General features: G+C 34.6%; 1 protein-coding gene across 1 annotated transcript; it reads right to left on the bottom strand.

The window, feature by feature from the left end:
• Positions 1 to 1441: 1441 nt before the first annotated feature.
• On the bottom strand, positions 1442 to 23120 carry LOC113120557 (solute carrier family 22 member 23). Its single transcript, XM_026290427.1, has 10 exons — positions 22280 to 23120; positions 16328 to 16431; positions 16104 to 16258; positions 12941 to 13109; positions 11796 to 11923; positions 10364 to 10466; positions 9570 to 9781; positions 9449 to 9481; positions 8463 to 8586; positions 1442 to 3849 (listed from the first exon to the last, which is right to left on the bottom strand). The coding sequence occupies exons 1-10, from the start codon at positions 22679 to 22681 to the stop codon at positions 3483 to 3485; spliced, it is 1797 nt and encodes a 598-aa protein (XP_026146212.1). The 5' UTR covers positions 22682 to 23120; the 3' UTR covers positions 1442 to 3482.

Here is a 23120-nt window from a genome sequence, read left to right on the forward strand (position 1 = left end):
ATTTTTTTAAGAAAAATATACTTTGCCATTTGTTTTTGTTATTTTTGGGGTGAAATATGACCTGAAATTGTTGTTTAATTTTTGATATTTACTCATATGTGCTTTTATGATGTGCTTTAATCAGTATTTGAAGTATTATGGAGTGCTTTAGTGTTACTCACTATTACTCCTGACATTAGGATGTGAAATGACAACTTGTATTCAGAGATAAATATATATATCCCAAATTCCTGTATAAACACACACACAATACCTGCAATCACTGTTTAAAAACTTGAAGTGTTTCATTAACATCCTGTAATACAGTTTTTGTTCTTAATTTGGTTTCATTTTCAGTAGTTTGAGGATAAACAGGAGCTCTGAGATGTTCAAGTTACTCCACTGCTACTCTACACATTAATAATAATAACAATAATCGTTAAATATACATGAAAACAATCAGCAGCCCTTCTAGTGGTCGTGCTCCACGTCAGCCCGAGTTCACATTTATGAAACAAGTGTATGTCCGAGTCACATTTCACACCAATTGTAAAAATAAGCCTGTTTCATTTTCTCCCCTCCTGCCAAATCTCATTACCACAATGCAATAAAAATCTTATCATCGTAATACAACGATCTTTCACTTATTAGCGTTTCAAATCTAAAAGATGTTTCATTTTCTTGATGCAAAATATCATTTATTTATTTTGTATCTATATTTTATTTCTTTGTGAAATGTGTCCCTTGACAGTTTCCCGACAGGCTTCACTCCTGTAACTGTGGTTATTGAGCTTGTGAAAGTTTGCTGCAAGTTAACCCTTGTACGTCCTTAGTGAGTTTTAGTCTTTTTAAAGGTCTTTTTTTTATCATTTTGAGAGTGTTAAATCAAACTGTGTAAATTTAGTCAAAAGCTTGTATTTTTATTAGAGTCTTAATATTTCACCATCATTTTCCTTTCAGAAATCTATTTAATACCAGGTCTAAAAATAGTTGCAATGTGGTCCTCATTGTAGATAATGTCCCAATTGAAATCCATTAAAACTGCAATATTTAATCACAGTGCTATTTATGCATAACATCATGCATTCTTTATTAATAGGCTGTCACTATTTTGCCAATATTTTACTATTTCTTTTTTTCATTTTTTAAATTTTCCACCTGATTTTTCTGCTTCTGCCTAATAAAAAAAGAAACTGATTTTAATTAAAATTTTTGACACTGCAAAACTAATGCATCACCATAATGTTTTTGCTAATCACTGACATATCCAAGACTAAAAAAAATAAATACACTAGCATTTAAAGGATTAAAATCATGGAAATTACTTAAGTTTTGGTTATTTTGATCAGAACAAGGTCTATGTCAATATATAATATTTAGGTTTTTTTTTTTTGTCTTTAAAGAACCTCGTTTTATTCTTTTTGACGCACAAGGGTTAAGAGCAGACCATTAAGTTGTGCTGTTTTTTTTTTTTTAATTACTTTTTTTTTTTTTTTTACAGCCATCATCTGTCCAGTCGTGGTTTTACACACGTTCAGTTCAGTTTCATCTGGCCGGCTCGTGATTGCTTTTCTAGTTTTAGTGCAAAACAGACAGACTAAAAAAACCTGAACATAGTGAGGTGCAAACGAACAGTCAACTTCCTTCATGAAACATGAGCAAACCACATTTGTTGCGCTTAACAACCATTCCTACGAATGAGAAGAATTAGTGTTTACTAAATTTGTGCGCATATTTTGTACACTTGTGTGTCATGAATATGGAGGGATGTTTCCGCCACAGGATCAAACAAATGTCAAAAAGTAATTGTAACTTTTATTTAACAGAATCGCGAGGAATAAAAAATGAGATGTCTCCTTTCTGAGATATAAATTCATAATTTTGACCTTTTTCTCATAATTCTGTTGTTGTTTTTTTTCACCACGGCACAAAAAAGGTAATTGCGTATATATTCTCCATATAACTCCATATTCTCAGAATTGCTAATTAAATCTTGAGATTCTGACTTTTTTTTCTAAGATTGCGGCATTTAACCTTGCAATTCTGACTTTTCCCAGGATTGCGGCATTAAATCTTGCGATTCTGACTTTTCCTAGAATTGTGTCATTAAATTTTGCGATTCTGACTTTTTTTTCCAGGATTGCGTCATTAAATCTTACAATTCTGACTTTTCCGAGGATTGCGGCATTAAACCTTGCGATTCGGACTTTTCCCAGGATTGCGGCATTAAATCTTGCGATTCTGACTTTTCCCAGGATTGCGGCATTAAATCTTGCGATTCTGATTTTCTCGGATTGTGGAATTAAATCTTACAATTCTGACTTTTACTAGGATTGCAGCATTAAATCTTGCGATTTTGACTTTTCCCAGGATTGAGGATTTTAATGTTGTGATTCTGACTTTTCCCAGGATTGCGGCATTAAATGTTGCGATTCTGACTTTTCCCAGGAGTGCGGCATTAAATAATGCGATTCTGACTTTTCCCAGGATTGCGGCATTAAATATTGCGATTCTGACTTTTCCCAGGATTGCGAGATTAAATATTGCGATTCTGACTTTTCCCAGGATTGCGAGATTAAATCTCGGGATTCTGACTTTTCCCAGGACTGCGGCATTAAATATTGCGATTCTGACTTTTCCCAAGTTTGCGGCATTAAACGTTGCGATTCTGACTTTTCCCAAGTTTGCGGCATTAAACGTTGCGATTCTGACTTTTCCCAAGTTTGCGGCATTAAACGTTGCGATTCTGACTTTTCCTAGGATTGCGGCATTAAATATTGCGTTTCTGTCTTTTTTCTCGGATTTTGGCATGAAATCTTATGATTCTGACTTTTTCCAGGATTGCGGCATTAAATCTTGCAATTCTGAGTTAAAATCTTGAGATTCTGACTTTTCTCTGAATTGCTGCACTAAATATTGCAATTCTCAGCTTATATAGTGCCATTTTGACTTTTTTCTCAAAATTCTATATCTTGTGATTCTGAGTTCATATCTTATGATTCTAAATTTTCTCCGGTTTATATCCTACAATTGTTTTTTTACTTAGAAGTGCCTTTTTTTTTTTGAATTGCTAAGAAAAAAAAAAAGTAAAAAAATTGTCACTAAGACAAAAACTTTTTTTAATTTTCTTTATCCTGTGGTGGAAACAATCTCCCTTACATGAACGAAGTCCGCCGGTTCTTACTGTCTGTTTTATTCTGTCCTTATAATAAATACCAAACGTTTACCAAATGTACAAAAAAGAACACATTCAAATCAGTGAAACTCCTCCGTGAGATGGTTGTTCGGTAGTGGCCATTCGAAAAATAGTTCCTTTCACTAAACGCAAGTTAAAATTACATTTCCAGTTTGTACAAAGGTTGGAGTTTTTCACCAATGCTGGTTAATGAGGCGTTTGACACTTTACCACGACATCAGTCGCATTTCACAGTTAAAAAGCAAAAAAGAATAAGTGAAACTCGTTCAACAATCGCTCTTTGTTTGGCCATCTTTAGCAAATGTTGTCATGAAGTCCTCACACCATTGGCTGTGCTGTTGCTAGGCACTGCGCCGTTGCCGGGGTTGACGATCTGGTGAAGGGGCGTGTCCTGAACACGTGAATACTCCCTGACCTCGGTCATGGCCAGTAGGTGGTGCTGTTCTCCGGGGAGGATGGGCCGCCGCAGAAGCCCCTCCCCCTCAGCAATAGTCTCAGGCAGCGGTTGGCCGGCGGTTTCCGGGAGCAACGGTATGCAAATGATGCAGAGCAGAGTGCAGCAGGTGAGGATCACGTGATGCAGGAAGAAACCTTTCTGATTGTGGAGCTCCATCAGTGGCGCTGTTAGCATACCGAAACCTGCGCTCGCTAGGACCAGACCCACACCTCCACCCCTGTTACAACAAAACATCTGGTAATGATCAGGTTTATCCTACTTTAATTATTGGTGTATGCAAAATCAAGCATGTAAGTATAAAGACATGAATGGATCCTCAGTAACACTAAGGTTTAATTTTTTTGAAATATAGTTTGTTAATTTTGACATTTACTAAAACCAGGGATGGTATATTTAAACAAAAACAAAAAAACATAACAATAGAATCTAATTTAAATTAAAGCTGCAAGCAGCGATGAACGGGCCCTCGCACCCGGGCTCACCGGCAGCGAGTGGCTTTAGTAAATAGGTGAACGGTGAGAAATATGCATTTAAACTCATAAATATAAGTGGAATATATCAAAGTTTACTCCATATTTGTGCCAATCTTTGTGTTGCCAGTAGGTGGTGCTCTCATTATAATGGACTATTGGCCTTCAGATGTGTTCAGGGCAGGACTCTTATTGAACATGTGAAGTTTGGGGAAGATCGAACAAATTATGCCTGAGTTACAACAACTTCTCTTGCTGTGGCGAGACATCAAAATTTGTCATGACGCCATGGACACGCCCTTTAACAAAAACTCAAGATCTCCACAAGTTAACATTGCACAGGCCTTTAGATTAGACTGACTACAAAAAAATACATTAATCTCAAAAAAATTCTAGGAGTAGTTTGTCACAGCATACAACATGTCACTTCCTGTTGCCAGCAGGTGGCGCTATGACTATAACTGAATATGGGCATGTAGATCTGTTAAGGGTAGAAGTCTTATCTAACATGTGAAGTTTGGGGCAGATTGGACATTGTAAATCTGAGTAACAGCAACTTCCTTTTTCATGGCGAAACATCGAAATTTGTCAGGCCGCCATGGACATGCCCTTTAACGAAACCTCAAAATCTTTGCAATCTAACATCGCAAATTCCTTTAGATTTAACTGACCAAGTTTGGTGTTGATCTGAATATATCTCTAGGAGTAGTTTGTTAAAGTACAACCCCTGAAAATGGCAAAAACAACACCAATTTTGCAGAGAAAATTCTAAATAACCGACTTCCTGATGGGATTCGAATTTCGTACCAAGAGACTTTTTTGTAGGTATTGGTGTGTTACATGTGTGTACCGACTTTTGTACATGTACGTGAAAAATAGCTCGAGGCACACTCCATTGAATTTGCATATGCACTCCGTTGAAAGTTTATAGGTGGCGCTATCGAGCCATTTTGCCACACCCAATGGAATATTGGCCTTCAGATCTGTTCAGGCCAGGACCCTTATCACACACGTGAAGTTTGGGCAAGATCGGACACTTTATGCCTGAGTTATAACATCTTTTATTCCCATGACGAGACATCGAACTTCGTCACGGCACCATGGAAACGCCTTTTAACAAAAACTCAAGATCTTCACAACTAAACATCACACAGGTCTTTAGATTAGACTGACCACAAAAAAGACATTGATGTCATACAATTTCTAGAAATAGTCTGTCACAGTGTAAAATATGTCACTTCCTGTTGCCAATAGGTGGCGCTATGACTATAACTGAATATGGGCATGTAGATCTGTTCAGGTCAAGAGTCTCATCCAACATGTGAAGTTTGGGGCAGATTGGACATTGTATGTCTGAGTTACAGCAACTTCCTTTTTCATGGCGAAACATCGAAATTTGTCAGGCCGCCATGGACACGCCCTTTAACGAAATCTAAAGATCTTCACAATTTAACATCGCAAAGGGCTTAAGATTACACTGACCAGGTTTGGTGTTGATCTGAATAAATCTCTAGGAGGAGTTCGTTAAAGTACAACCCCTGAAAATGGCAAAAACAACACCAATTTTGAAGGGAAAATTCAAAATAACCGACTTCCTGTTGGGATCCGGATTTCGTACCAAGAGACTTTTTTGTAGGTATTGGAGTGTTACATGTGTGTACCAATTTTTGTACATGTACGTGAAACATAGCTCGAGGCGCACTCCGTTGAAAGTGTATAGGTGGCGCTATAGAGCCATTCTGCCACACCCGGTGGAATATTGGCCTGCAGATCTGTTCAGGCCAGGACTCTTATCACACATGTGAAGTTTGGGGAAGATCGGACATTTTATGCCTGAGTTATAACATCTTTTATTCCCATGGCGAGACATCGAACTTCGTCGCGGCGCCATGAACAAGCCTTTTAACGAAAACTCAAGATCTTCACAACTGAACATCGCACAGGCCTTTAGATTAGACTGACCACAAAAAAGACATTGATGTCATAAAATTTCTAGGAGTAGTTCGTTGCAGCGTAAAATATGTCACTTCCTGTTGCCAATAGGTGGCGCTATGACTATAACTGAATATGGGCATGTCAATCTGTTCAGGTTCGGAGTCTCATCAAACATGTGAAGTTTGGGGCAGATTGGACATTGTATGTGTGAGTTATAGCAACTTCATTTTTCATGGCGAATCATCGAAATTCGCCAGGCCGCCACGGACATGCCCTTCAACGAAAACTCAAGATCTTCGCAATTTAACATCGCAAAGGCCTTTAGATTAGGCATACCAAATTTGGTGTTGATTTGAAGAACTCTCTAGGAGGAGTTCGTTAAAATACAACACATGGAAATGACCAAAATTACACAAAATATGCTCATAATATTAAAAATAACCGACTTCCTGTTGGGTTTAGAATTTCGCTCCAAGAGTCTTTTTTGTAGGTATTGGTGTGTTACATATGTGTGCCAATTTTCGTGCATGTACGTGAAACATAGCTGGAAGGCTGTTGATTTTCTTGGTATAGGTGGCGCTGTCGAGCCATTTTGCCACACCCTCTTCTGAATCCTATATCAGACGAAAATTTTCACCAGGTTTGACGCGTGTGCAAAGTTTCATGACTTTTTGAGCATGTTAAAGCCCTCAAAAATGCGATTCATTCGGGAGAAGAAGAAGAAGAAGAATAATAATAATAAAAAACAAAGCAGATACAAGAGGGTCCTCGCACCTCGGTGCTCGGGCCCTAAATATTAACGAAAACTCTTATTAACAAAAACTGCAGTTCTCATTCGTTTTGTTTCACTTGAGGCATTATAATAATTAAAGCTTAATAAACTAAAAGAAATAAAAAAAAATTTGTAAATATAAACATAGTAAAAATAACTAATAAAATTGACAAAAATGCAAGATTACTAAAAACATAACCATAATAATAATAATAATACATTTTAAAATAGCAATAAAAATACTAAAATAACAAACTAAAACTAAAATCCAAAAATATAGGCATTTAAAAACTAATAAAAATGACAAAAACGAAATGACAAAGCTTTAAGTAAAATGAATGTGAAAGCAAAAACTATGAAAATAAAACCTTATTCAAAATATCAACAAAAAGAAAAAATAATTTTTAAAAGCAAAAAGTAAATTTCTCCTATTCATCTAGTTTAACTTGAAGCAATTAAATAACTAAAATAAAATACAAATTAACAAAAATAGACATTAAAAAAATTAAAACTAATAAAAATGACCAAAACAACAATCACTAAAACTTTAACTAAAATTAAAATGAAAACTGTATTTTTATTATCTAATAAATAACTATTACATTAGTTTATACAATTTTCTTTATTACATTTAATGATTTTATCAATTTACTGTTGTATTAGTTTAAATTTAATTAAAATTTTAAATTTATGAAAATGTATTTTAAGTAGCATTTTTGAAAATTCACGAGAAAGTGCACTATACGAACTTAAATTATTATATTTCATGAACGCTTTTGAATACAGACCTAAGTTTGGTCTCTTTTAAGAAGACAATTATCAGAGTATCACAGAAGTGTAACAATTTAATAAATTGAAAGCATAGAAAATTATAGAAGTTTAAATTTACTGTAATCAAAATGTACAAATTTTATTTTATATAAGAAATTAAAAGAAAATTTAAATAAAAAATACAAAATTGATAAAATTAAAGCCATATGTCTAAGTTGTGTTCCAAATTTGAAGTTTATATTGAAAAAAATGCAATTTACTGTAAAGAAAATATAAAAGATTTATTTTATATAAAATAAATATAAAAAATAGTTACAGATACAAAATTGCAATAAAATTAAAGCAATATGTCTAAGTTGTGTTCCAAATTTGAAGTTGATATGAAAAAAAGGTTCATATGCAATTTTGTTTATACTATACAGAAAAACATCAACCAGGTGCCAAACTCTGATTAATAAAAAAATATATATATGTTTTTAAACATTTCTGTTACAAATCTATCAATTACTCTCTCAATATTACTCTTTTTGTGTCAAAGGTCAGACCTCATTTAGATTAGTCATAGACTCTTGGTGCACTCCTGTCTTGAATGAATAATAAACTGTTCCTACACAATTTGTAACAAACAATAATGGTAAAATATCTATTTAGGGGTCTTAGACCTTTCCAATTATATAAAGTTTGTCATGATTACATTAGGATTTAATTGTAATACAGTGAAGTATACGGGACGGTGACAGTTAAGGGGTTAAATGAGTTTCTTCCACTAATAAACAAGTGTTGAGTAAGTGTTGGAGCTCAGTGTGAAGTGTTGTGTATTCCTCGGATCAGACTGGAGTCTCTGACAGACAGATGGACAGATGGATGGACAGAGATGCTGACCTGATGACCGTCGGCGTGATCTCAGCGCAGTAGAAGATGCTGAGTGTGCTGACCGCATGAGACGAGAACATCCCGATGATGGAGAAGGCGTACGAGAAACGCTGGTTCAGTGAGTCCCGCTCAGCTTGGACAACACAGACAATATATTAATAGATATATACACTACCAGTCAAAAGTTTGGCATCAGAACAATTTATGTTTTTACAGTAGTTTCTAATGCTCATCTCTAAATGCTGCATTTATTTGATCAAAAATACAGGAAACAATAAACAATAAAAAGATGATTTTCTGTGAAGATGATTTTGAAAGTCAATGTTTTTTTTAAATAACTTTTAATAAGAATTATGAAAGTATATTTTATAAAATGATGTATAATTTATAACTCAGGATGTTTAAACCATATTAGTAGAAATTAAAAGGTTTTATTGTACATTATAATTGTAGAAATGTAAGAACAGAAATATAAAGTGTTACTATCCAGCATTTCATTTAATTTATTAATTTTTTAAAATATATACATGTATTCATTTTAATATTATTTTATGTATTTAAATCTAATTTATATGTATTAAATATTTTTTTTATTTTAATAAAACATTTTGTTTGATTAAAGTTAATGCATACCTAAACAAAAAACTGACTGGAAAAAATACATGTAAATTAGATTAAATGTAAAGTTTTTACTAACTATGCATGACAAAAACAACTTTTTTCCCTAATGTATATGTGACATTTTAAATTACCTATAATAATTAATTAATTAAAATGTATAATATTATGTATCATTTAAAACCTGAAATACTTCAAATGTGTTAGTAGAATTAACATTTAATCCTGTCTTATTCATTGAAATATCATGCTGGCTACAGTATTGCATTAACACATGGCATGATTATTGAAATGCATTGTATTATTCGTCTTTAGCATTTTCTAGTCTCTTCTGTCACAACAATAAAATATGTAATGCATAATATTTTTTATATTACCTGCATCGTGCCACAGACTGTACTTGCCGATCACTGCATTAAAGGAGAAAGAAGACAGCCGTTAGTAAAGGTTCAGAGGCAGATACAGAGTCTGTGTCATCATGTGCTGTACTGTACGTACAGTTGAGCAATCCCAGCTGCAGCAGCGAGGCCAGAGCCGTGATGATCATGAAGGTGAGCAGTCCTCCTCTCCTGCCGAAGCCAGCCACCACCGGAAACAGCACCAAGCAGGAGGCCACAGCGATCGCTGCGAGCGCGTAATAGTGCAGATGAGACGCGCTGCCCTCCAGAACACTGCGCGCAAAGCAGTGATGGATGCCATAACCCGTCAACCTGAGAGTCCAGAACACAACAAACACACAATCAGAGTCTAAAGAGAGCGCTTATAGAGCACAAAACTGCAGGTGAAACCATCTAGATCACATTTAGAGATAAGTAATAATAACAATAACAATGATAGTTGTTAAATACAACAAAATTGTTCAAATAAAGACATAATTATATAAAAATTTGACTAAAATAAAAATATTTTAATCATTAAAAATTCTTTATTGTAATATTTTTACTATGAGAAGGATAAACACAACAATGTATTTTCCAATCAATTTTCCAATACAATATTTTAGATTATCTGTAGTATATATATATATATATATATATATATATATATATATATTCACAGCAGAAACTAGTTCTTTATAGAATAAACTATACAGATAGGGGTTCTTTGAGGGTCTGTGGTATCTAAGATTGAAAACCCTGATCTAGATGAAAAATGACTTCCTGGATTTGAGCACGTAACACTGAAGAATCAATCCCAGCATGGCTTAAGTTTAGTAAAGTTCTACTTACCTGCCAAAAGGCACTGATAGATAAAGCCAGTACTAGTGAGATCTAATCTGAAGCAGCACTCACGAGTTGACGCACAAGACGACGGTGTTCTTCCACAGGTTTCTGGTTCCACGCAGCTGCGTCACACAGAACGTCTTCGGCTTCTGCTGCAGTTCAGTCTCCAGCTCTGCAAAACCACCACCATCATCACCATCATCACCATCACCATCACCATAATCCTCATCATCATCGCCATCTTCGTCCTGATTACCATCATCATCCTCGTCACCATCATCATCATTCTCATCATCACCATCATCATCCTCATCATCACCATCATCATCCTCACACCATCATCACCATCCTCCTCATCATCATCCTCACCATCCTCATCATCATCCCCATCATCACCACCATCCTCATCATCATCCTAATCTCCCTCATCATCACCATCATCCTCATGATCACCATCCTCCTCATCATCACCATCCTCATCATCATCATCACCATCCTCATCATCACCATCCTCATCATCACCATCATCCTCCTCATCATCACCATCATTATCATCATCATCATCATCACCATCCTCATCATCATCATCACCATCCTCATCATCACCATCATCATCCCCATCACAATCATCATCATTCTCATCATCACCATCATTATCATCATCATCATCACCATCATCGTCCTCATCACCATCCTGATCAACATCATCATCCCCATCACAATCATCATCATTCTCATCATCACCATCATTCTCATCATCACCATCATCGTCCTCATCACCATCCTGATCAACATCATCATCCCCATCACAATCATCATCATTCTCATCATCACCATCATTCTCATCAGCACCATCATCATCATACTCATCATCACCATCATCATCCTCATCATCATCATCCTCATCATCACCATCCTAATCTCCCTCATCATCACCATCATCATCATCCTCATGATCACCATCCTCCTCATTATCACCATCCTCATCATCATCATCACCATCATCATCTTCATCCTCATCATCACCATCCTCCTCATCATCACCATCCTCATCATCATCATCACCATCCTCATGATCACCATCATCCTCCTCATCATCACCATCATTATCATCATCACCATCATCGTCCTCATCACCATCCTCATCACCATCATCATCATCACCATCATTCTCATCATCACCATCATCATCATCACCATCATTCTCATCATCACCATCATTCTCATCATCACCATCATCATACTCATCATCATCCTCATCACCATCATCATCCTCATCTTCATCACCATCATCATCACCATCATCCTCATCATCATACTCATCATCATCCTCATCATCATCACCATCATCATACTCATCATCATCCTCATCACCATCATCATCCTCATCTTCATCACCATCATCCTCATCATCATCACCATCATCATCCTCTTCATCCTCATCATCATCCTCCTCCTCCTCCTCAGGCTGCGGGTGGATCACACTCACAGCTCTGCTCACCTGACAGGATGCCGCTGGAGTCGGTTGCCGTGTCGACCCTGTTGCTATGGGCGATGCGGAACATCTGTAGCTTGGCTCTTTGATAATGCTGAGTGACCAACAACCAGCGCAGAGACTCCGGAAACATCCTGAGCAGAGAAACATCGCTATCTGTGTCTTGTTTTTTTAGTCCATACTTCTAAAAACTATTAAATCAAGATACATTTACTGCAGAAGAAAAATTACTTCATTTAAAAAAAAAAAAAATACACTGACGACATAGAATTTCTAAAGAAATGAAAAATTTCATAGGACACTAGTGAAAAAAAAAAAAAAACTATAATCAATTAAACAGCTGAAGATTTATGAATTCAGGTGATTAGATGTGCTTTTTATGAATGCTTTTTTTTTTCAATGGATTTCATAGGGCCCCAAAATTTCAATTTATTTAGTAAACTTTAGTTAAATTGTATAGGTTTCCCAATTTGGCTTTTTTTTTTTTTTTTGGATTGCTAGAATTTAATGTGATCATTTAAATCAAATCCAGAAGCTCTTGTTAAATTGTATACATTTCCTGATTTCAATTCATTAGAATTATTCAATTTAAATAAAATATTAGGGGGTGCCTAAAACATTAATCGGCCTTTTTTTATTGATATAATTAATTTAACTATAAAAAAAATATATAAACAGAGTTTGCTTGAAACAAGAAAAAATATATATTGTTTTCCCTTTCACCAATGACAAATATTTTTCTCATTTTAACTCACTTAATATTAATTGTTTAACTTTTTTTATTTCTTTTTTCTTACCAAGTACAGTGCATTTTAATTTAAGAATTTTTAGATACTTTGACTAGAAACAAGACAAAAATAATAAGTAGAATATATATATATATATATATATATATATATATATATATATATATATATATATATATATATATATATATATATATATAAATTTTTATTTTTTTTTGCAGTGAAGAAAACAAACAGGAATACACTTCTGCATGAGGATATCTAGTTTGCTTGCTATAAAATATTAACAAGCCACAAACAGTGTCAAATTCACCAAACCAGATGAGTATTTCAGCTTGTGAACAGGACCGTGTTTGCTAGTCGTGTGTGTCTCATGCATCGCTGTAGTTTTATCGAGCATCTCACCAGACGTAGGGCAGCATGAGCACAAACGGGGTGATGATGACGATCTGCAGGATCTGCCAATCACGGCACAGCGTGGCCAGACCGGGCATCAGCAGCTGACCGCTCACGATGATCAGACTGGCAATCAGAGTCATGGAGAAACGCCACGCCGGCAAACACAGCTCGATCCCTGAGGAAATCACCTCTTTCATTAGCACAAGCTAACATAGCCATTCAAACCAGTCAAGAGAAAACACAAAAACACAGAATTTGGGGAAAAAAGGAGGGCTCTAAAATGTGAACTGCTGCTACTTTTAATAAATGGTTGTTAAGGTGTATAAGGCTCCTGATTTCAGTGAATTAAACATTAGACATGATTACTCAAATTTTAAATAACCATTAAAACGAATGAAAAACGCTGAATTAAATGGATTTCATAGGGCCCTTAACTTAAACTGTTGTTAAATTGTTTAAGTTTCTTTAATTCAATTAATTAGATGTTTTTTTTTCTTAATAAAATCTGAAATTAAAAAGAAAATGTATAATGTATTATAAAATGAATTTCACAGGGCCCTAAAAATTTAATTGTTGATACACTTTTAACAAACTGTTTGGTAAATTGTATTTGATTTTAAATAGTTAGACTTGTTTTTGATTACTAGAATTAAATTAAACAGATCTATACGAAATTAAAATAAAAAATAGAGGGGGGGGGGGGGTTCATAGGGCCTCAAAATTTGAAATGTTTAAAATGTTTTAATAAACTTTTGTTAATTTGTATAAGTTTCCCAATTTAAATTAAGTACAAGTTTTTTTTTTTTGCTAAAATGTAATGTAACCATTAAAACCAAGACCAGAAAAAAAGTTAAACAAGGAATTTGAAAAAAAGTAAAATCTTCTTTCAAAGGACCCTACAATTGTAACTGTTGTTCAACTTTTAATAAGTTGTTGTTAAACTTTATACATTTCCTTCTTCAATTAATTAGAATTATTCCATTTAAATAAAGTTTTAGGGGGTTCCTTTTTTTCTTTTTAGGGAGCTTTTTTTTTTTTTTTTTGATTGCTGAAATTAATTGAACCATTAAAAAAATAAACAAATTATAAATATTAAGTGAGCTGCTTAAAACAAGGAAAAAAAAGTTTTGTTCCCCTTCAAATTCAGTGTAGTTTTCTTACACCAATGACAGATATTTTTCTCATGTTAAATCACTTAGTTTCCAAATTTCTTGGAAAACAAGACATATATCTTATGTTATTTTACATTAACTTAAGTTATTTTCTTAAGTGAATGTATTGTGACTTGATCCTAATACTCTAACAGATTTGAGTGAGTAAATCCCAAATCTTGTGTTTTCTTATGTTTGCCGAAAGCAGCGGGCTGTTGATGTTTCTGATGTATTTTAAGCCATGAGCCAATATATGGCACACAAAGAAAGTTTTCTGATTCTTTAAGTGCTTCAGTTGTGCACAGCGCCACCTTGTGGACTGGAGGATATGAAGAATCACATGACACTGAAAACTGGAGTAATGATCCTGAAAATGCAGTTTTGATCACAGGAATAAATTACATTTTACGAATCATTCACATAAAAAACAGCTATAATAAAAAGTACAAATATTTTAGAATTTTACTGTATTTTTAATCAACTACATGCAGCCTTTGTGAGCAGAAACATTTAGTTAGTAAGTGTCTCTCTCCTAATTCCTCCTCCTCCTCTCAACTCAAATTGATCTTATTCAGAGAGAGTCACTCAGTGAATGAAATGGACAGAGCGTAAACTGATCCCACGACTCTATTCACTTGTGAATAACCGCTCCAAACCAATCCCAGTGGATCAATTTGTAATCTCACAAGCGCATATTAAACCAAGAAGAGATGCTGATTATTCTTTATATTAAACACAACAGCTTTCTGAGCCAAAACCAATTCTGTCTAAGCGAAGTTGCATTTACAGAAACTGCATTTGGATATTTTGAAGAAAGCCTTTTATTGTCCAGCAGGTGAAAATGGTGATGACTGATTTGGCAAACACCAGTAATAAAAGGCAGTATTTTATTATTTTATGTTAATGTTAAGGCTGTTTTTCACTCACTGTAAATCTTGAAGACATCCAATATAACTGAAATGCTTTTGAGAAAACTGAGCACTGTAAACCATCGGACTTCAAATGTCATCTGAGTCTGAGCGAAGCAGAAAGTGGCTCCATTAGAGCAAATTAATGAACTCTTGAGGTGTTCTGGCCATTAAACACACACACACACACACACACACACACACACACACACACACACACACAGCTTCCCCGGCCTCTGAAAAAGCTACTTAATCAGCATCACTTAATGTCTGCTCATCAGAAAACCGCTTTCTAAAGCACACAGAGAATTAAATAGATCACATAAATTAAAGTGTGCACTTAAAGAGAGACTGTGCTCGCAGCGACTCTCTTGAAAACATGCCATATTTAACCCTAAAATCAAAAGAATATGTATAATATTTTGCATAGAGAAAATAAATCCTCCAGATATTGTCCTTTTTGTTTTTTGCGGTTCTTATTCTCAATAGTTATTCTAATTGTAGTATTCAATATATATTTTTTATAGATGTAGTATATATATACATATATATATAGATAACATTTAAGCATTTTTATTTAAAGTAGTATTTGTTTTATTTTTAAAATATGGCAAGTTGAACAAATTCTGACTAGAAACAAAAAAGATATATATTCTCTAAAAATATTAATATAGTAAAAAATAGTGTTTTTATTTTTTAAATAATTTCTAAAACAATTTTTTACTATATTTATATTTTTATATAAGAAATACATCTTTATCTTTATTTTATTTTTATTATTTTTATAAAAATCTAGCGCCCGTATGTAAGAGATATTGATACAATGAAACTAAAATGTTAAATTATTGATACTTTTTCTTCTTTTTCTCTGATTTTCTTGATTTGTGGGGTGAAATCTGACTTGTACAGATTCTAGGGGTTCCTCGACATTCCCTTTTCTACTCGATGAGAACAGAATGAAGAAGTCTGAAACTATTTAAACATCTTTCTGTGAAATGTGATTGCAGGACGGACTCGTGTGTATTCAGTGCAGTCAGATGTTTCAATGAAATCAAGACGCTGTAAAGATGATAACAAGCTCAAACTGAGGAGGACGAGAGTCAGACTCACTCAGGACGTAAAGCGAGAGTCTGATCGCCGCCAGACAGAAGCCTTCGAAGAAGCGCAGCGTGCTGAACATGGCCATATCCACAGAGAAGGCCACGGCCAAGCCGAACACCAGCACAGAGAGCACAGACACCAGCAGCACGGGGATCCGGCCCAACCTGAGACACAAACACCGTCACACACACACATCACAACATCTGCAACACGCCAGTGTGTCTCTGACCTACCAGTCTGCCATCGCTCCCATCAGCAGGTACCCCACGATCGAGCCCACCAGCAGAGAGAACTTAGCGATGTGGACCTTCCACTCGCCGTCACACACCAGCGTCCACTGCAACACACACACACACACACACACAAATCAAGTCAAATAGGCCCATGTGTCTAACTAACTTTAATAGGTTTCTTATCAAATATGGCCCTCTCTGTTAAATCCAGGTTAAATCTCACAATCGAATTATGAGATAACAAGCATCAAAGTTTCACTATGATTTTAATCTTTGACATGGTCTTACTCGGACAGTAATAAAGAGAGCAATGGAACATCAGCACAGAACGTTCTTTACCTTATGAAGCATGATTTTATAGAGAAAACAGTAAATTTTTAGCTGGGTTTTCACAGACAGGGTCACAAATATGATGTTACCTGTTTAAAAAAGTAAAAAAAAATGTATTAAAAAAGTTTGTGATATTATTTTCATGTCGGTTAAGATAAATCAGAAAACAAATCAAAATTTCTTATAGGTAAAAAGAAAAAATTTTTTTATTGAAATTTGAAAATATTTATACATGATGGTAAATGTTTGTTTTTGAGTTTTTTATTGTAAATTGAAATAATTGAGAGTAACAGGAAATAAAATAAAATACTGTAATATTTCTTCCTATATTTGTGTATATATATATATATATATATATATATATATATATATATGTGTGTGTGTGTGTGTGTGTGTGTGTGGATATATATATATAAAGATTGTTTAATAATATTTGTTTATATATATATATATATATATATATATATAAGCTTATTTAAATGATCGTATTGGAATATTTTTAGTAAAAACCAGTAGTGAATTTTAATCATATTTTTAATTTGTGCTGGTTTAATATCTTTTATTAGAGTATTTTATTGTAATACAGTAAAAGCAATTATTGAATTACCCTTGGAAATAATAAAAAAATACAACTTAAGAGTGTCGTCATCCTTAAAAAACTAAAATATAAAGATTTTTTCATGTCGATTAGTCAAATTATTGTTGATTAAACACTATTTATCTAAAATAAATACATTTTTATTACTGTAACGTGTACAAATAAATATATTTATTGATACTATATACAATATGTATGATGATAACATTTCTATTTTGAGCTGATTTACATTCTTATATAGAGTACTGTATTGTTATATAGCAAAAACTATTTGTGAATTGCAATGAATCAGGATTAGAATTAAACTTAAGTAATCCATGTGTTTTACAGTAATAAACATTTGGTGGTGAAATGTACACAAATACCATGGAAATAATGTCACAATGCAACAAATATGTTTTATTTTCTTAATCCAAATTATAATTTATTTTTACAAAAATGGAAAAGAAAGAGAAACCCCAAGTTCAAGCACTAGGTATGCAAGCATGAAACAAACAAAAGAAACATGGCCTAAAATACAAAATGCCTTCAACAAAACTCTTGCATGCTGAGTTTAAAGTGACCAATAAACGTGACTAAAGCTAGAAGTGAACAGATATCCTCTCACTTCCTCAGAAAGCTTCATTAGCATTTGTTTGCGTGGCCGGCAGCATGAATGAAGCTCTTTAACACACTCAGTGAAGACACTAGGCTATCGGTGTGAGAAAGGTCACACACACACACCCAGCAGGTCAGCAGGACATCAGGCGTCCAGTTATTCGACTAAAAACATCCAGACAGGAACACAGACTCACTGATAAAATACTGGGTCTGCAGGAAAACGTGTGCTTGTTTAGGGCTGAACTTATGGAAGCTTGTTTCTACTGCGGGATGAAAAGTCAAAATATAATTGCAATCAGTTTTTTAAGTGACAATTAACAATCCCAACAAATTGGATATTGGGATTGTGAAAAATGAACTCACAATTGGAAGAAAAAAGTCAGAATTGTGAGATGTTAACTTGCAATTTTGAGATATAAACTCTTAAAGTTTATGAGTTTTTATCATAAATATGAGTTATTTATATTGTTTAGATCTCGTAATTTGAGTTTATTTAGCAATTCTGACTTTATCTCACAATACTGAGTTTATTTCAGGCAATTCTGAGTTTAAATCACATTTCTGATTTTATATCACAATTCTGAGTTTATATCACATTTCTGAGTTTATATCTCACAATTCTGAATTTATATCTCACAATTCTGAGTTTATATATTAATTCTGAGATTATATCTCAATTCTGAGTTTATATCTCACAATTCTGAGTTTATATCACAATTCTGAATTGATATCCCAATTCTGGGCTTATATCTCACAATTCTGAGTTTATATCTCACAATTCTGAGTTTATATCACAATTCTGAGTTTATATCTCACAATTCTGAGTTTATATCTCACAATTCTGAGTTTATATATTAATTCTGAGATTATATCTCAATTCTGAGTTTATATCTCACAATTCTGAGTTTATATCACAATTCTGAGTTTATATCTCGCGATTCTGAGTTTATCTCGCAATTCTGAGTTTATATCACAATTCTGAGTTTAAATCTCAATTCTAAATTTATATCTCGCAATCCTGAGTTTATATCAGAATTCTGAGTTTATATCTCAATTCTGAGTTTATATCTCGCAATTCTGAGTTTATATCTCGCAATTCTGAGTTTATATCACAATTCTGAGTTTATATCTCAATTCTGAGTTTATATCTCGCAATTCTGAGTTTATATCTCGCAATCCTGAGTTTATATCACAATTCTGAGTTTATATCTCAATTCTGAGTTTATATCTCGCAATCCTGAGTTTATATCACAATTCTGAGTTTATATCTCAATTCTGAGTTTATATCTCGCAATTCTGAGTTTATATCACAATTCTGAGTTTAAATCTCAATTCTAAATTTATATCTCTCAATTCTAAATTTATATCTCGCAATTCTGAGTTTATGTCTCACAATTCTGAGTTTATGTCTCACAATTCTGAGTTTATATTTCAATTCTGAGTTTATATCTCGCAATTCTGAGTTTATATCTCGCAATTCTGAGTTTATATTACAATTCTGAGTTTATATCTCGCAATTCTGAGTTTATATCGCGGAATTCTGAGTTTATATCTCACAATTCTGAGTTTATATCTCACAATTCTGAGTTTATATCTCAATTCTGAGTTTATATCACAATTCTGAGTTTATATCACAATTCTGAGTTCATTTCGCAATTCTGAGTTTATATCTCAATTTTGAGTTTATATCTCAATTCTGAGTTTATATCTCGCAATTCTGAGTTTATATCTCGCAATTCTGAGTTTATATCACAATTCTGAGTTTATATCTCAATTCTGAGTTTATATCTCGCAATTCTGAGTTTATATCTCGCAATTCTGAGTTTATATCACAATTCTGAGTTTATATCTCAATTCTGAGTTTATATCTCGCAATTCTGAGTTTATATCTCGCAATCCTGAGTTTATATCACAATTCTGAGTTTATATCTCAATTCTGAGTTTATATCTCGCAATCCTGAGTTTATATCACAATTCTGAGTTTATATCTCAATTCTGAGTTTATATCTCGCAATTCTGAGTTTATATCACAATTCTGAGTTTAAATCTCAATTCTAAATTTATATCTCTCAATTCTAAATTTATATCTCGCAATTCTGAGTTTATATCTCAATTCTGAGTTTATATCTCGCAATTCTGAGTTTATGTCTCACAATTCTGAGTTTATGTCTCACAATTCTGAGTTTATATTTCAATTCTGAGTTTATATCTCGCAATTCTGAGTTTATATCTCGCAATTCTGAGTTTATATTACAATTCTGAGTTTATATCTCGCAATTCTGAGTTTATATCGCGGAATTCTGAGTTTATATCTCACAATTCTGAGTTTATATCTCACAATTCTGAGTTTATATCTCAATTCTGAGTTTATATCACAATTCTGAGTTTATATCACAATTCTGAGTTCATTTCGCAATTCTGAGTTTATATCTCAATTTTGAGTTTATATCTCAATTCTGAGTTTATATCTCAATTCTGAGTTTATATCTCAATTCTGAGTTTATATTGCAATTCTAAATTAAGATCCTGCAATTATGTGATAATTCTGAGATAATGTGATAAAAGACTTTATAGGAACTAGTTCATTATTAGAATTACATGCATCATTTATACATTTATTTGGTGTTTATGCAATTCTGAGTTTTTATCTCACTATTAAATGTTTCTCAAGTCAGAATTGTAAGATAAAAAAAATCACAATTATCTCTTTTTCTTTTATCTCATGGCAGAAACAGGCTTCTATACAGTATGTAGTAGCAAACTTCTGTGCAAAACGAAATGTGCATCGAGCTCTGAAAGAAAATGTTTGAGATGATAACATGTTTAAGGTCTTTACTGGAACTAGTTCTGAGTGAGATTCACATACGACGTTCATAGATGTTTATTTGGAGTTTCACGATATGATTGTGACTTGCAATCTGACAAACTGTTTTTTCAGACTTTAAGAGGAAGCGTGCTGACATTAGTTGGCGGGCCTCAGTTTTATCTCTCTGTACCTTGGGGTGAGCATTTAAACAGTTATCTGCTCCAGTCTGGAGGGTGTGACACTCAATTATCAGTCTGATATACATACTGTAGGTGAAGTGATATCCTCATGAACCCGTTGACACTGCTGGTTAAATATCTAATTTACATAACCATCAGTGATCAATGCAACCTTTCAATTTCTTGATCGAACTCCCTATTGAGTATAACCTTGCTAATTAAATGTATATCTGCAAAGTGCATCAAATAATCAGATGATTTCATGCTAAACGTTTACAGATTTACAACATGCATCTTCAGTCATTTCAGGGCATGCTTGGTAAGGCCTAAAATTAATTACTTTTATGTGATTTCATGCGATTTCTCATCAGGAGGAGATGGTTTCCTAGTAAACATATTATGCACAATATGCATCATGTATCCATCAGTCATTTTCTCTATGCATTGCATCGTGCAATATAAAAAATTCAGAGTTTAAATCGCAATACTGAGTTTATATCGTGCATATCTGAGTTTATAATCACATTTCTGACTTTACATTGTAAATTCTGAGTTTATATCTGGAAATTCTGACTTTATATGCTGAAATTCTGAGTTTAAATCGAGGAGATGTTTTCCAAGTAAACAGTATGGCATCCATCAGTAATTTTAGATCATTTATTTTCTCTGTGCATTGCATAGGTTTTTCTATAAAAGAAATTGAAGGAATAGATAATTGACTCTTTAATCTAATAATTTAGAATTTTAGCATATAATTGAGATGAAGGTCAAAATGATTGCATATAATTTCATGAAACAAAGTCAAAATTATAAGGAAAAATTTTTTAAATTATTAAATTAAAAATACAAAATTTAAACCTACGTTACACATGGGAAGTCTAAATAATGACAAGTCATACTTATGGCAAAGTTTAAGCTTTTTGTTATAATTTTTATTTAGCATGTAATAATTTGACTCGTTAAAATGATGATTAAGTAGATGTCTGTTAAAGATCTCTTGATCTGTAAAGCATCTGCGGTGTGTCTGACTGATGCCTTTCAGGTGTCAGTTTTAAATACATTCTAAATCATAAACATCTCAAACACATCTATTTGATATCTGATAGGAAACGTCCAAAAGACGCCCAATATTGCATATGAGCAAAAATACATCTTGTAGATATAAATTCAGACGTCAAATAGATGTCTCCTCGATGAATGTTTGCTATCAGGGTCCACTTACATTGTACAGACAAGAGCAGTGTGCACACATTCGGTTAAACATCTTTTTCGCATTCCAAGAGGTAAAAAAGAAAATCGTGCGCGTTTTGGAATGACGCGACGGCGCGTAAATACGGCCGATTCTGACCGATGTCGGAATTTAAATTTTTAGGTGAACTATTCCTTTAAATTGTAGCCGGAGGGAATCCCATCCAAGGGCATCCATCAGAGCATCTTACCTTGGTGACTACATTCTGCTGCAGTCCCGACTGCAGCTCGAACCGCCACTCCGAGCACATGCACGCCGATACGTTGCTGCCCTCGGAGGCGGAGGCGGCGTCGTTACCGGCCGATATCAGATGGAAAATCTCCCGAACCGAGTTCGTGCTGTTCTGATCCACTCGGACGCACTTTGTCTCAGGTTGACCGAGCAGAAAGTGATCTGAGAACTGGCTGAACGAGATAAGGAACGCCGGGATCCACGTTAGAGCCACCAAGCGCCGCTGGTACCTCCCGAACCCGCCGAGGAACGGCAGAACCACGGTGTCCACCTGCGAGAGCCGCTTGTGCGGCTCAGACTGCGACACACTGCCGTTCTCCGCCGGTGATGGGTTGAGCCCATCCAGCTGAAGCGCTTCCATTGCGCGTCGGTTTGCGCGTCGGGTCTTTGTCTCAAAATCACACTCACACACACTGAGGTTCGGTCTAAATCCGGTCTGAACGGAACCCACTCTGAATCCGAGCTATGATAATCCAGCGGGCGCGGTGATGCGCAAGGGGCCCCATAAGGTCTTTGTCGAAGCCGGTGGTCACAACGCCATCGCCGCGCTGCAGGATGCCCTGATCTGCGCGTCTGTGCCCGGGTGTCTCCAACAGGTCCGCAGGTAACGCAGCTGGCGCACAGGTGTGGCCCGCGCATCCATGTTGAATCCCGCTGTACTCACATCAGGGATGCTGCTGAGCCGATCCCACCCTAATAAATAACCCTTAAGTAGCGAAGGCTCGGTCCCACGGCGCGTTGTTTGCACTGGCGATCGAGCACCGCACGCATCCGAACGCAAGCTCCGCCCCCTTCGCATG

This window comes from Carassius auratus, chromosome 20 (genome assembly GCF_003368295.1).
Source record: "Carassius auratus strain Wakin chromosome 20, ASM336829v1, whole genome shotgun sequence".
NCBI lineage: Eukaryota > Metazoa > Chordata > Actinopteri > Cypriniformes > Cyprinidae > Carassius > Carassius auratus.

Coding starts and splice junctions, on each gene's coding strand:
- LOC113120557 (XM_026290427.1), bottom strand. CDS start 22,681: ATGGAAGCGCTTCAGCTGGATGGGCTCAACCCATCACCGGCGGAGAAC. Junction 16,432..22,279: donor AGCAGAATGTAGTCACCAAG/GTAAGATGCTCT, acceptor TGTGTGTTGCAG/TGGACGCTGGTGTGTGACGG. Junction 9,782..10,363: donor GTCGTCTTGTGCGTCAACTC/GTGAGTGCTGCT, acceptor CTGGACTCTCAG/GTTGACGGGTTATGGCATCC.